Source organism: Numenius arquata, chromosome 8 (assembly GCF_964106895.1).
Source record: "Numenius arquata chromosome 8, bNumArq3.hap1.1, whole genome shotgun sequence".
NCBI lineage: Eukaryota > Metazoa > Chordata > Aves > Charadriiformes > Scolopacidae > Numenius > Numenius arquata.
The window spans coordinates 29865087-29879720 of NC_133583.1; the positions used below are offsets into that span (position 1 = coordinate 29865087).

At 44.0% G+C, this 14634-nt stretch overlaps 1 protein-coding gene across 1 annotated transcript; it reads right to left on the reverse strand.

The window, feature by feature from the left end:
- Positions 1 to 355: 355 nt before the first annotated feature.
- TSEN15 (tRNA splicing endonuclease subunit 15) lies at positions 356 to 12785 on the reverse strand. The gene is made up of 4 exons (XM_074152347.1): positions 12651 to 12785; positions 11696 to 11777; positions 10327 to 10462; positions 356 to 560 (listed from the first exon to the last, which is right to left on the reverse strand). Exons 1-4 carry the CDS (start codon positions 12783 to 12785, stop codon positions 356 to 358), a joined length of 558 nt encoding a protein of 185 aa, XP_074008448.1.
- Between the last annotated feature and the right edge of the window lie 1849 nt (positions 12786 to 14634).

Consider the following 14634-nt stretch of genomic DNA (forward strand, 5'->3'; position numbering starts at 1 on the left):
AACTTAGTATCAGTACTCCTGCCAGAAACCCTTAAGATTTACCTTTAATCAATATTTACAATATGGGTAAGGATGTGGGTATCCTGTTATGTACCTGAACAGACATAAAGGAAAGCCTGGCTTTGGAAACACCTCACAAGCATATTTATTAGTCAGGAATGATCCGTCTCAAAAGCGTGACCCATTTCATGCTTTAAATGGCATTTCATTACAGTGCAGCTGCACAACCCTCCATTCTCCCTGAACAGATGCTTGATATGCAGAAGGCAGACCTTAGCACACTACTTATTTACATACATAAGTTCCTGGATTTGTTTAGCTTTGAGGACAGTAGTTCAAGAACAGTCTGTCTTAATCATTTGAAAAGCTTCTTTCTTTTCTTTCTCCACTGTTTATTGTCCACATCTTCAGTATCGTCAGGGGGATCTGGTATTACAAAGCCATCAGTTATTTTATAGTAGACTACTGTGGAATCTGACTCAACTATGGCCAAGGTAACTGACAGTGGGGTGTCAGGATCCTCTTGTGGGAGAGATGCTTTCTTCATGATTTCTCTTATCCTAGAAGAGGAAATAATCAGTTAGAAAGGAGTCCACAACCACCTAATGATGGCACAACAGTAGACACTCACCACTGCTATTTTTATTCTGTCTGGGTTTATTCTGCAAATTTTTCTTCACTAAAGAAAGTATAGTATCTGTTCTAATAAAAATCCAAAGTCATATAATCAAGCAACAAAATCAAATACCCTTATAAAAATATACCCAGTTACATACATCTCTGCTGGAAATGGCTCAACACACGCTCCTAAGCTTTGCTTAGGTGTACTACTGTGCACATGCCTCAACCATCCCTCAACTACCACAATCATAGCATGCCAATCTCTATTGGCCTTGTTTTCATTAGATTAAAAAGGGGAAAAAAAAAAAAAAAATCTAATGGAGTAACACATGGCATTCAGTTAGAGAACAAAATAATTAAGACTTGTTCCATTTGTAGAGATAAGTCTTCCAGTTTCTGTGCTGCAGTTGTCTGCCAGACTGTGGAAGACCCAGGAACTGAAGCCAGGTTTCTCTACCTCCCCGTCTAGACTAGAAGCCACAAGACTAATGTTCTTCTTCAAGACAGTCAGCATAAATAACGTCTTCCTTAAAAATTCAAGACCAAGTTATGCAATTTTTCCTGTTCAGCTTACTTCAAGAATAACATGCCAGTTAACTTTCAGTTCAGAGCTGAGGACAACACTGATTCCTAGAGTCCTTGTATTACTGTTTTGACTGGGGAGCAAGTACTGAAGGAGTGCAATGCCCAGGGGCAGAACAGTAATGCTCCCCATAGCTCCCCATCGAAATGTTTGCTTTCTCCTTCATCTAAAGGTCAGGTGCTCATCTGGGATTGCCAGGACAGGTTACACTTTAGGGAGAGGTCAGCTATGCAGTGAGGAAAAAAAAAAAAAAAAATATCACCCCTCGCTTCATGTGCCCCTGAAATCTCATTCACCAGAAAACATGGATGGTGGGCACTGTAGTTGAAAATAAGCCTCTTTCTAAATGCATCAGCTTTCAAACTTTAATCACCATCTTCCTTGCAAACCTCTTTGATCCCTTAATAAAAGCCAAATGGAAAGCGGCAGAGAATATGCAGTAGCCTGGAAAAGCCTATGCTATTAAGCCTGTGACCCTCTTAAGCATCCATCTGTGTTCTGAACTGTTCATAATTCAACTTGGCTAAATTCAGTAGTGCCTTTTCTTTTGCTTTTACTACTGGCCCATGTATCACGCGAGGCAAGGCAATACAACATAGTTAGTGAGTCATTTCATGCAACAGAGATACTAAGGCTATGAAAGGCCATGTTCTGGTCCTCCTACCATCAGCACAATTCATAACAAGAGGACAAATAGGCAAAGAGACGCTGTACTGGGCAATGGCAGAAGAGAGGCACCCGCAAAGCTCGTATTTCAAGCAACGTGACGTTAACTTCCCTGCCACCCTGCCACCTCGGCACCAGTTTTTTTCTGCACGTTTTCGTGGCAGGTGCCTCAGCCGCAGGGCCTTGCTGTGGGAACACCAACTGCACCGCTCTCGAGAAGAGCGTAAATGCAAACCTGCAGTCCAAAGCTGTAGACAATTCACGGATAGAGGTGCTCTGCAACAAGAAAGAAATGCATCCCACTATGAGCAATGCCTCAAATACACCAAGGCCTTCCAGTAAAAGCACTGCCTAGTGAGAGGGGTGATGTCCCTGCTGCAGTTGCGCCAGTAAGCACCAAGTGAATTGCAGGTGTACAAGCAGGCACCAGGACTGCAGTAAGCAGGGACAAATGAACTGAATGTCTCAGGCACAGCAGTGAAGCGCTGTACCTCTGTGCTGATGCTGGGCACCTTCTGCTCATCACTTCCAGCCCCACAATGTCTTGCCATAGCTCTGGTGGGTCTTGAAGGCCTGGGGAAGGATTCCAGATGTTCTGCCAGACATGCTACACATGCACGCCTTGGTAGCTTGTGTCTGGAGAAAGCTCCGAATAAGTTGTCAATAATGAGGCCAGGCTACTTACTGTCAAAGACCCACCAAAGAAAGAATTGTCCATGGCTTTTATGAAGCAATGGATGTTAATCTCTCTTCTGGGAATGTGAAATAGAAATAACAATAAAAAGCCAAATAAAAGGGCACAGCTACCCGGGAGAGATATTTTGGGACGCAAAGAAACCAAACTAGTGTTGAGTATGGACAGTCTCATATCTGAAAGCAGACTCAGGCAGTGACCTGTATACACCTGTCAGCCAGGACAGAAGCTCCTTCATATTTTCTTTACTAACTGTCACTGTTTCTCTTACTAGTCTGTTAAGAGGATGGATGTAACAGTGAGGCCTTAGATCTAGATTTCCCATCACTCATGATTTCTTCTTATACTGTCAACCGTAGACATCTGAACCTTTACTTCCCCCCCCCCATTTAGCACTTAGGCTTAGAAGATGCACCATGATCCCAAAAGAGGCCAGGTTAATGACAACAGATTAATGACGTTTCTTTGCATCCCTGACTTACTTTTCAGAAGTTTCTGGCTTTAGGTAAAGAACACAAAAACATGCCACCGCCACACGATGACCTGCTAACACTGCTGTCCACAGAGTCCAGTGCTTTCCACCGCACATGGGGAATTTGCCTCTACTGCTGTAAAGAATTACAACTGCAAATGCAAGGTTCTCCTCTTCCCCTTTTCTCAACACAGGCAGCCCCAAAACAAGAACTCTCATTCATGCATACCACAACCAGCCACAACGCAATGCAGCACATCTGTAGATTAGTCAGAAGGTATCTTTTAAAGAACAAGCTTTGGAATTCAGGAAGTTTGTATCAGACGCCTGCGTTTCCCCTTCTCCCCTGAAGGCATCACTGTTAGCTTCTGCATCCAGCATGTTCACAAAATTTCTCTGCAGCAGCGGCCATTTCAAAGGAGTCAGAGAACATCTGGGTTTGTGCTGATTTCACCACACTTGCTACTTGCCACAAACAGAAAGATAAAATATTGCAGGAAAGGTATAGGTTTTTTAATCCTTTTGATGTATCTAACACTGTCTATGGAGAAAAAAAAAAAAAAGAAGAAAAAAGCAAGAAGTGTTCTTGGCCTTCTGAAATTCAAAGGAATGAATGTTTGACCTCCTAAACAAGGCAAGAAGCCTTTATTTCAAGAGATAAAGAGATACAGCCCTCTAGGTTGCCCATCTCAGACATCAGCTGCATCAGCAGTCTTTATAACCTCCACTCACCAGCATCCTGACCAGCCTTTTGCTCATGAGTTACAACTCTGTCAGGACACGTTCTGCAAACATTGTTCCCAGTAGTACCAAGGGTCCACAATGACTCTGGTTTTGGTTCCCCAGCCTTTACAAGCCATGGTCAAGCAGCGTGAACCCCACAGAAGCCCTGGTGTCAAGCATTTGGCATGGCTGGCTCTACCTAGTTCCTCATTTCCAACAGGCATTCAGGTATGAATGGCTAGACATCAAGTTTTAAGCAGAACGTAGAGACTCAACATGAGAAAAGGTGCAGCTGAGAAACAGTTAATACTGTTCTGCAGTATCTGAATAAAAGCTCAGCATGTTTTCAATACTATCTCAAGTAAAGCCCAGGCTGGAAGCCCATTCAACTTTGTCATCTCCTGAAGGGCACTGTACAACTTAAACCTCAATCACTTTAGTACGTGTTCATCGCCTCAGACTTGCTCATCCACAGGCTCAGCCTGACAAGGAAGACTGGGGACAGTCAACCCCATACATGCTGCCTTCTCAGGATTTATGCCAATAACTAGCTGGTAAAAAACAAAAGGCATCTAGAGCCCCAGGAGAGCTCACAGAACAATCAAGTGTATGTGCTGCTGCATGTGCAGCGAGAAGTCTATGAGTTAAAATATCCCACAACCGCTCCTTTCCCTTCTTTCCCCCTCCCTATGAAGAAAAGCCATCGAATGTTAAAACAGGCAATACTGAAGCTTTAGGTTTCCCACAGAAGAAGTATATCTCAAAAAAAGGCACTGTGAAAGGAAAATAACATATATAAGCTAGGGGAATAGAGACACCACTGGAAAGTTTTATTGAAGTCCTATAAATAGAATTACTTTTTTTTTTTAAATAAGAATTCTCTTCTGTTGCAGATCCTACAGTCTGAAGTTCTCAGAACAGCTTGAAAACCTCTCTCTAAAAACCGATGGTATCTGCATGTTTGCTGCAATCTAGAATCTGCTCCCACCAAGACAAATGCATATAGGATGAAGCCCTCCATTTTCACCTAGGAAGCAAACTCACATTCACCTCACACTGCAGGAGATGAAAAGAATTTAGTCTCAAACGTTGAGGAAGACACTGTTATCCAAAGTAAAGAGCTGGCATTTCAAAGCCCTTTGCATCAGAAAAAAGGGCTTCAGAAAAGTTTTCTAGATACCTACAAACAACACTCAGTAGAGATTGCTTTTTTCCACCAAAGAATTAGTTGTAAAAGCAGATTTAACTTAACGTCATGTGAGGACCACTGCAGCTAAGGTAACAGCACTATGAATGTCGTTCTGCTTCTGCTTTTACTGCTGCATTCAAACTAAATGGCAACAGTGAGCTGACCTGGTCTTTTATTGTTGTTGCAACTAATAGCTTAAAAACGAAACAAAAAAATCCATACAAAAGGAAAAAGGGAAATTTTTCCCCTTTATTCCATCTTAATTTTTTATTAATAAAATACTTTTGCACTAGGTACACACATCAGAAATCTGTACCATATTTCCTTATGATCTCCTTCTAACAAAACAACATTGCCCTTGTTGTTCCAAAGACAGAAAGGGGCATACGACTGGTGAATGTCAAGCAACTATAGCTTGAGATTTTAACTGACCGTCCAAAAAACTAAAAAGAGAATGGAATCATAAAGGAAAGATAACGTGGGCAGAAATTTTTGTGACAAACGAAAGAGTATTTCAGTGATATATCCCATGCAAGTACTTCTGAGAGGCAGCAGAAACACTGAAAGCTCAGAGTAGTTTTAGGGAGGTTGCATAGTGCTCCATTGAGCTGAAATGGAACTACTGCCTTCCATACCACAAAAGCCAAAGACTTTCAATCTGCCCTTTATACTTGGATGAATAATTCATTGCAGCCTTGGCCAGTCCAAACAGCTCCCTCCCCTCCATGCAAGGCAGGGCTGAAGAGTCAACACAAGTTGGTCTCTGTATAGCCAGAAGGATCATTACTCTGTGCAGTGGAGTGCGCCATTGTACCAGACTTGTTCAGATAGGCCCCGTGACAAGAGAACCAAGGCAGGGAAACCTCCCCTAAAGCCCTAAAACCTCCCCTAAATACCTCGAATTTAGCCAGGACTACAAACACAGTGCAACATGGCTCACCATCAGGAACACTGTTCCAGACCTAGCTGCAGGGCAGGCAGCAATATTAACTTAGTGCTTTGAAATATATGAGAAGAAGCACATGGTGATGGGAGAAGGTGAAAACAGATGCCACTATTTCTTGGTATTTGTTTCCTAACTACAGGAACATGGGACGCTAAAAGACACTCAGGGTTTTGTAATGGAAGGAAAAATAAAACCAAAGAAAACTCCATGTGCCTCACTGGTCAGGAGAAGAAATTGAAAATTGAAATTTAAAGTCCTTTTTTCCATTGAAGTTGAAAAAAGAAAACACGACAAATCATGCAAAAGGGAGGAATCAGAATTCAGCAAAGTTCTGCAAGATACACCAACCATAGGATGTTCAATCATAGCACTGCATGACCAACTCAACTGTATGAGTCACATCAATCACTTTTAAACTATTAATAAAGAGTTTGCATTTAGAAGCCATTAATTACATTTTCAATGTGTGATTTACTGTAGGAGTAAACTCAAATAATGCTTATATCAGAAGAGCTACTGACAAAACTGTGAAGAGGATGCAAGATAAGGAGTATGTCACACTTCAGTGCATTTAAAACAGCAGTGCTTCTTACAAGCAAAACCACTTAGAGGAAGATCTATTTCACAAACTACAGATTTAAAAGAGGATAAATTGCTTCCAGTTCTCAGGTTTGTTTCTAAGGATGCTTATCAGCTTTGAAATGAAACATTTATGTATTCTTTTTCCAAAATTAAGTTACCATTTTAACAAAATAACCTTTTCCCTCTTAGCCAAAACCAAACTTTGCAGTCTCCACAACCTCATGCAACTGACTTCACCCTTTGTTTCCACTACTTGCACGCAAAAAACAAACAGGGCAGTGACATATCATTTAATCTGATGACTTATTAGTAACATTTTGTTTAGACAATGTTATTTGTCTAAGACAGCGCGTAATTCCATTAGAGACGGCATCTAACTCCCTGATGACAGATCAAGGCTTTCAACGCTATCTAGAAAATCCAGCTGTCAAACTGTGAGCTCTCCTACACTTGCTTGAGCCTGGTTTATGCAAGTAATTTCTGCCAGCTCTGAAGCAGGACTACCTGTATTTAACTGCTTCATCCTCTTTGGGGAGCCACAATTCTGGAATGTACTGGCAATTAGGTACTCAGTGTGCACTAAAGTGTCATCTGCAGTCATGAACAGCAAACATGTCCCAGAAAATGGGCCTACGAATTCCTCCTGCAAGTATGAAACATTGCTAAATTCAAAGGTATATGAACACAAGGTTCTCCAAGAGAAAGTGGTCCAAGACAGGCAGAAGTTGCATCTTATTCTCCAGGTTTTTACTCACAGAAGATTCAGCAATCTTCATCTTAAGAGCATGCACACACTCCTCAGATTGTGTGAGACTACCGTTTATGTTGGTGGTCACTTTGCTCCAAATCCTGTAATTTTGTGATTCAGCGAGCTACTGTGCAGCCTTACACTGGCAGGGCAGGATGATCAGCTTCTGTCAAGCTGTTTGTAGGAGTAGACAGTGAGCTTACTAAACAGGAACAGTTTTTGCCTTAAGCAGTTAACTGTCATGCATACACTGGACATGATGAAATCTTATAATAGGCTAAAAAACATTGAGCAGATTATTTATTTTGTAGGGCCCTCATATTTATCATTTGCTTAGGTGTCTTGCTGGTAATTTCCACAGCAACTTTACTATGGCCTTTTAAGGACACACTCCTCTGAGTGTCAGCCAAGTAGGAATCTTCATGAAACACTTAGAAAGGCTGAAGTGGCTTTGAGAGGAAAACCACCCCTGCAGTGCCACCCAGGCCTTACTGGTTAAGCAAGGAAATGCTGGCCATAAATGCTGCCATTTGCTAGCTGCGTTTGCAGTTAGAGCATTTCCAGTCCCAGCAACGAGGACAGAATGTTTTCACCTTCCCAAGCCCCTCCAATGCCTTACTTTCAACATGAAGTGAGCTGCATTCACTTGTAGTCATGCCTATTCCTCTACCTTCAGCAGGTAACACAAAAAGCCAAGGCATTGCTTTGAACAAAATGCAAAGCAGCTAAGTACAAAAGCTTTCCTGCCTACCTATAGCTTGGAAAGTCAAATGAGAAAATACCATCAGATAAAACATCAGATACCCAGCAAGCCTCCTGCTATCAATAATCACAACATTCATCGCTGTCAGAACAAAGAGGCAGTACTAGTACAAGTCTGTTTCCAACTCCTTCTGCAGGATACCTTTTAATGCCCTCCCCACCTCGCTACGTAACTCTGAGCTACAGTTATTGCCTATACCCCCTGGATTTTGCCTACCATTCCAGCCAAGGAGCTGAGGAATTGATGCTGTCCTTTCCCTACGAAGACAGACCAGGCCCCTCTGATTAGTGGTGACCTGCTAATGAAATGCCAAGTGTGCATATGCACATACACGTTCAATAACACAAATATGAGTATATATGATCTTCTTGCTTGACTACATCTACGGATATCAAACACATGCAGGCTTTAACAGACTCACATGGCATTACAGCCCAGTATGCAGCTCATTTTAGTGACAATACGCTCTGTGTAGTTACTCCGTAGCAAAACCTAGTCACAAACTGTACTTTTAATCAATGTGATGCATTCACTCTTTGCTTCTTTAACACACATCCTTCCAGTAATGGATTCTATCCGCGCTGGTGCCAGAAGCAGAGCAAACAGTATCACCACAGTACAAACAAGTTCAGAGGCTCCAAATGAAAAGCTCCAATAAAACAGTAAAAGATAGGACATACATGCAGTGCAGTATCTCGCTGTCATTAAAAGCCAATTAGAACACACTTGCTGGCAATGATCCAACACCAGGAATCAAAGTTTCCAACCTTGAAAAGGTGGAAAGGTACATTAAACAAGCATGACACCTCAGCACGCAGGCGTAATTTCTCAAAGATCCCATATCCTAATTTGCTGCCTTCTTTTCCCACCTGAAATCTATTTTGAACTGTGAATAGCAGTGTTTTCCTTTTACACACATACAGTGGTCTGTTTCTTGCAGAGAGGCCGAATGACACTCAGCATTCCATCCTGCAAGACCTCTCAGCAGCTTTCCTCTGTGGAGATCACACCCTATTTCTCTGTAAGGCCAAGCCCACAAGAGTGACTGACCAATATTTTGCAAATGGAAATTTTTCAGCATGTAGACAGTACTCAAATCCACCAGTATCTCGTAAGTAATTTTCTTCCCCTTCTCAAACACGCTCTTAGAAAACACATAGAATTCAGATGGAAGTCTGTTTGCAAGAGACCGATCTGTCACTTCTAAAACTTCGAAAAAAGCAAAAACCATAGCATGTCTAAAACATCATTCCTGGAGCGCACACACACACAGGTCTGCTAAGTGCAATTCATTAGCGACCTACTACTGTCTCAGGCTGCTGCCCAGAGAGCAAAAGGAAACGGCAAACACCAGCAAGATCTGTAAAGCCAGCCCTGTGCATACACTCCTAGCAACAGGAAGAACAGAAGAAATTGAAAAATGTACTACCATATGATGCAGCTGAAATAGTTCAGGTCTTCAGAGACATCATAGGAAAGAATGGCAAAAACCAGCACGAGAAGGCAGCCATTATCAGAGAGTAAATCATACTGTGTGTCTGAGGCTGCTCTAAGTTAAAATATGCTGTAAAATTACTGAAGTGGAATTTCTCTAGGCTATAAATATCTGTAATATCACAAAGTTGTAGCTTGTTGTCCTCCGCTTGAGAATTACTTAGTCTTGCATGTGCAAGGAGAGTAAGTCAAAAATCACAGCTCAAGGGACACATTATATTCCCAAAAGTAAGAGGAATTTCCAGTTGAAAGTAGCCAAATTATACTTTCAAAACAAAAAGCAAACCGAACCAAACCAGACACTCCATAGAACCGACAATAAAAAAAAATGTTTATTCTTAGACAGGTCTGAGAAGATTTATTTTCTTCTAGGTACTTTAAAGCCCAGTGACACAAAGAGTATTGCTAGATTTCCCAGACTACAAAAAAGCAGCACAAGAATGTTCAAAACAAACTGTGAAGGTCTTGTATTCTAACCTTGTCTCTCAAACACATACTTTGATATCCATTGTTATCTCCTAGAGCACATGCAACTTCTAAACAATGTGAAGTGTTTATCAGCAGAAGGAGCCAGTTGCTGTGGGAAGCTGACATCAAAGTTGTACCACTTTCAGAGAGGGAGAATCAGAGACTGATGCAGCTTAGAAAATTAAAGAAATATCAGCTTTGCATGTTTGTTTGCAGCAACCAAAATAATTCTGCTCACAGTCTGAGATACCGCTTTCCTCTGATGCTGCTTTGTTTCCCCCTCCCTCCCAACCAACTCATCAGCAGCCCGTTAAATAGGATCTGTTCTTAATTTTATCTTACTGGTAACGTGAGCCGAACACTGACCACATCCTCACCTCTCATGGCTTAACGATATGTGCACAGGTACCGGCACCATCACTTGGAGACTGTCCTGTTCCTTTTCACGTGCGTGTAAACATACAAGTTGCAGTTCTGCTACTCCGACATGCTTCACTTCATGCCAGTTTCTCCCTGGAAAGGTTCATCACCGATGAGAAGGGCCAGAACACAAAACACAAGTTTTAATCATTCAAATATCAAATTTGGTACTTAACACCTAAGGTTCTATTTTCCCTCCCTCACCTCACAGGACATTTCCCATGAGAGACAACAACCCCATTCAACTGTCAAGTTCCCCTTCTGAGAAACAATCCTGTTGAAGAAACCCACAGGAGCGGTACTAGTCTGCTGACTCCAGAGCTACACTGACTGATGGTGAATAGGGGTCTGTCTGACAAAGCTTTGTTTCAAAAAGGCAAAAAGATTAAAACCACACAGCTTTAGTCATCTAATAAAACTGTATCCAAATTTGGACTTTATCAGTGTCCTAAACTGTGAAGAAGCAGGTGCTAAAAGCATGATTAATGATAATACACAGTTCTTCCCTTCCGCTTGAAGGGATAAGGCTAAAAGTTTTTGCTGCAGAACTACAGGGGCCTTCTCTTAAAGCCTATTAAGGCATTTTCTTCAGAGCTGTAACAATAACAGACACACTGCTTTCTGGCCTGGAAAATCCCTCCCTTCCCTGACCTTGAGAACCACCAGCCTCCAAGAGAAACTGAAATATTTTTATTAGCCTGACTGCCTGTCAACTTACAGTCTCTTTTCAATAAAGCCAACTTGGAAGAATCACAGGCAGAAGTTTATATATCACATAAGTCTCTTACAAGACAGCAGAAGACTACACTGCATTTGTCATAATTATTGCCACCAGACTTCCAAACTATCTTCTTTCCTATAGGAATCCTTGCCCTTTCCAGAGAACAGCATCCTAATCAGACCAGCACACATCAGCTATTTGCTAAATGGTAACCTTAGGGAAACACTATGATTTAGTAACTTCAGCATTAATCTACAAATGAGGACTCTATTACCAGCACAACCCCTGAACTTGTAACATTCTATGTCCTTTTTCCTTCCCCTACTCCTCTTTTGCTTTTTTCCCATGCCGAGTGTCTTTGCCCTGGAACACTTGCAGCTGCTGGACAAAATGAGCCCTCATCTTCATAAAGGCTCCAAGTAGGCACAGCACAGAAATCGTCAGCACCAAAATACCATCTGTTTCTTAGGTAACCACCACTGCATTAAGTTTCAAAAAGAACACCGAGGACTTTGCAGGAAAGGTCCCGCTAGTGCACGAACTTTAATAGCACCTAAAGTAAATACACTTGTTGAGATGCCTACCCAGCCACTTCATCGAATTACCTTCTAGGAGGTCCAGGTATACCACAAACGCAGCATAGATTTGAGCACTGTCGGATATATCAAGAGACATCATTTCTGTGAACTGAAATCCAAAAAGTAAAGTTGGTGAAGGAGAGCAGAAGTTTTATCAAGAATGCCCAGAGCAAACCCAGGACCTGTACAGCTATCTAAGCCACTGAGGCCAGTTTTAAGGATCAACAGGCAACTAAAAAGCAGGACTTGTTTTCTGACAGTATCTTAAGAGCTCTTTTTTTCCACATCCCCCCTATTTCAGCGCTTAAGAAAGTGAGCCAAATAAACAAATACATGAGGAATCGCAACTATTTCTGGAACACATCTACCTTTGTGGAGAAGGGCTACGAATTTTACCTATTTTTGCTGCAGTACATCAACATAAGATGACAGCCAAATTAAATACCTCCGTGTTTTCAGTATACTAAAAATTAAGACGGAGTCAAAGTCTAAGGCGCTGGCATTTTCCTGCTGTGATTTAAAAAAAAAAAAAAACCAAACAAAAAACCAAAAAACATTTCGAGCATTTATAACCTCAGCCCTTCCTAAAAGCAGCATCCCCCAACAACCCCGTTCGGGCTCTCCTCAAGGCCCCGGGAGACGAGCCCCCTCAACAGGCCCAATCTAACGAAATACGTTATATCCAAATCTCCTCCTCCAGCACCCCTTCTTGGGGGGAGGGAGGGGGGACGACAACGATCCGCTTCACCGGCCCCTCGGTTTCGGGGTGCCCGTGATCACCTACGGCAGCCCCCGCCCCGAGATGTTCCTCAAAGCCATTTTGGGGGGCGGAATCCTGTCAGGGGTCGGGACAACGAGCGCGGGCGGGAAAGCGGGACACCCCTCCCCGGAGTGACTGAAGGTCCCCCCCCCGCCTCAGCCAGCTGGGCCCTAACGGCGTCCCCCCGCCGTTACTCAGCGCCCGCCCCGTGCTCAGGCCTACCGTGGGGTGAGTCGCCATCCAGTTGCCGCCAGCCCCCCCCGCCCAGCCCCCCTGGACCCCCGACTCCCGCCCGCCGGCGGAGATGCCCTCCGCCGGGCCGCAGCCCCCCTCCCCCGGGCCGGCCGCCGGCTCCATGCGCTCCCCGGTGTAACGCGACTTCGCTCCGGGCGGCGCCACGCAGCCCAGCGCTCCCCGGCAACAGCGGCGCCGCCGCTCCCGTTCCCCCTCCGCCCCGCTCCGCCGTTGTAATAAACCCTCTTTACGGCCAGGACGATGTATATATATATATATATATATACACCTCATCACAGTGGGTCCTTTCGCAGTCCCGTTTTCTAACTGCAGCGCGGCGCGGTCGACACACTGGAGGGCAGGGACGCCATCCCGAGGGACCTGGGCAGGCCGGAGAGGTGGGCCCATGTGAACCTCATGAAGTTCAACCAGGCCAAGCACAAGGTCCTGCAGGTGGGTCACAGCAATCCCAAGCATAAATACAGGTTGGGCGGAGAATGGGTTGAGAGCAGCCTTGAGGAGAAGGATTTGGGGGTGTTGGTGGATGAGAAGCTCAACAGGAGCCGGTAACGTGTTTGTAGCCCAGAAAGCCAACTGCATCCTGGGCTGCATCAAAAGAAGAGTGGCCAGCAGGGTGAGGGAGGTGACTCTGTCCCTCTACTCCGCTCTGGTGAGACCCCACCTGGAGTACTGTGTCCAGCTCTCAGGTCCCCAGCATAAGAAAGACATGGATCTTGTCGGAGCAAGTCCAGCAGAGGGCCACAAAGATGATCAGAGGGGCTGGAGCACCTCTCCTGTGAGGACAGGCTGAGAGAGTTGGGGATGTTCAGTCTGGAGAAGAGAAGGCTCCAGGGAGGCCTTACAGCAGCCTTCCAGTGCCTAATGGGGCTTCAGGAAAGATGTGGAGGGACTCCTTATCAGGGGGTGTAGTGATAGGACAAGGGGTATTAAGAAGACATTTTTCACTGTGAGGGTGGTGAGGCACTGAACAGGTTGCCCGGGGAAGCTGTGGCTGCCCCATCCCTGGAGGTGTTCAAGACCAAGCTGGATGGGGATTTGAGCAACCTGGTCTAGTGGAAGGTGTCTCTGCCCATAGTAGGGGGTTGGAACTAGATGGTCTTTAAGGTCCCTTCCAACCCAAAACATTCTATGATTTATGATTCCACAAGGAGGCTTGGGTATTTCAAATAACTACCTGCAGCAGCAGCAGTAGGAAGAAGAGGAGGTAGCCCAGAAAGCAGGGCCAGAACCTGCCCGGTCCAGTGTGGAGACCCAGCAGGAGAGACAAGGCCTCGAAAGAGATGTGGAGCTCAGAGAAGAGAAATTTTAGGGGAATAAGGCAGGGTTTTTAACCCAGACACAAAATTTCAGCCTGTTTAGATTTAGAATGTCTTCACTCCAGAAGCACTTTAGGAATACTTCACATTACAAGCTTCTGTAGAGCACCTCCACGCTTAATTTTTTTTCTTTACCACTCACAGATGCCATACAGACAGCAAAGGACTGTCTGTAGTTCCCTCGAGCCACACCTGGGTGCAGAGGCATCACCGTCCTTACCACAGGATCAGTGAAGCATCCAGCAAGGCCATCTTGAGGAAGGTGGGCTTATGGGGCCCTGAGGTGGGAGGGAAAACTGGGGATCTTGGAAAAATGGGCGAGGGTCAGGCGGTGAGCAGAGAGCAGCAGTGGCTGTATCGTTGGAGGGCATCTGGGTAAAAGATGGAAGACTTTAATCTCAGGGCGGGTGGGTGGGAAAGAAGGGAAGATAATCATGGGGAGAATCAACTTCAGGTGAACATAACAAAACCTAATCTGAGTGAAAGCCTCACTGGAAAGAGAGAAAGAAAGTATGAAGGGAGAAGAAGAGTAAAACAGAAACAAAAGCAAAGAATGTTATTAATGTATGCTGTTCAAAGCTTTTATAGACTGGTTAAGAGATGTAGATTCAAGGTATTGTTATTAAAAGCATCTT

Bases quoted from the DNA above. Each gene is read 5' to 3' on its own strand.
- TSEN15 (XM_074152347.1), bottom strand. From the start codon at position 12,785: ATGGAGCCGGCGGCCGGCCCGGGGGAGGGGGGCTGCGGCCCGGCGGAG. The intron at 10,463-11,695 runs GTAATTCGATGA...GAACCTTTCCAG, and splicing joins ATACCTGGACCTCCTAGAAG to GGAGAAACTGGCATGAAGTG. The intron at 561-10,326 runs GTGAGGATGTGG...TTCCTCTTCTAG, and splicing joins ATATCGTTAAGCCATGAGAG to GATAAGAGAAATCATGAAGA.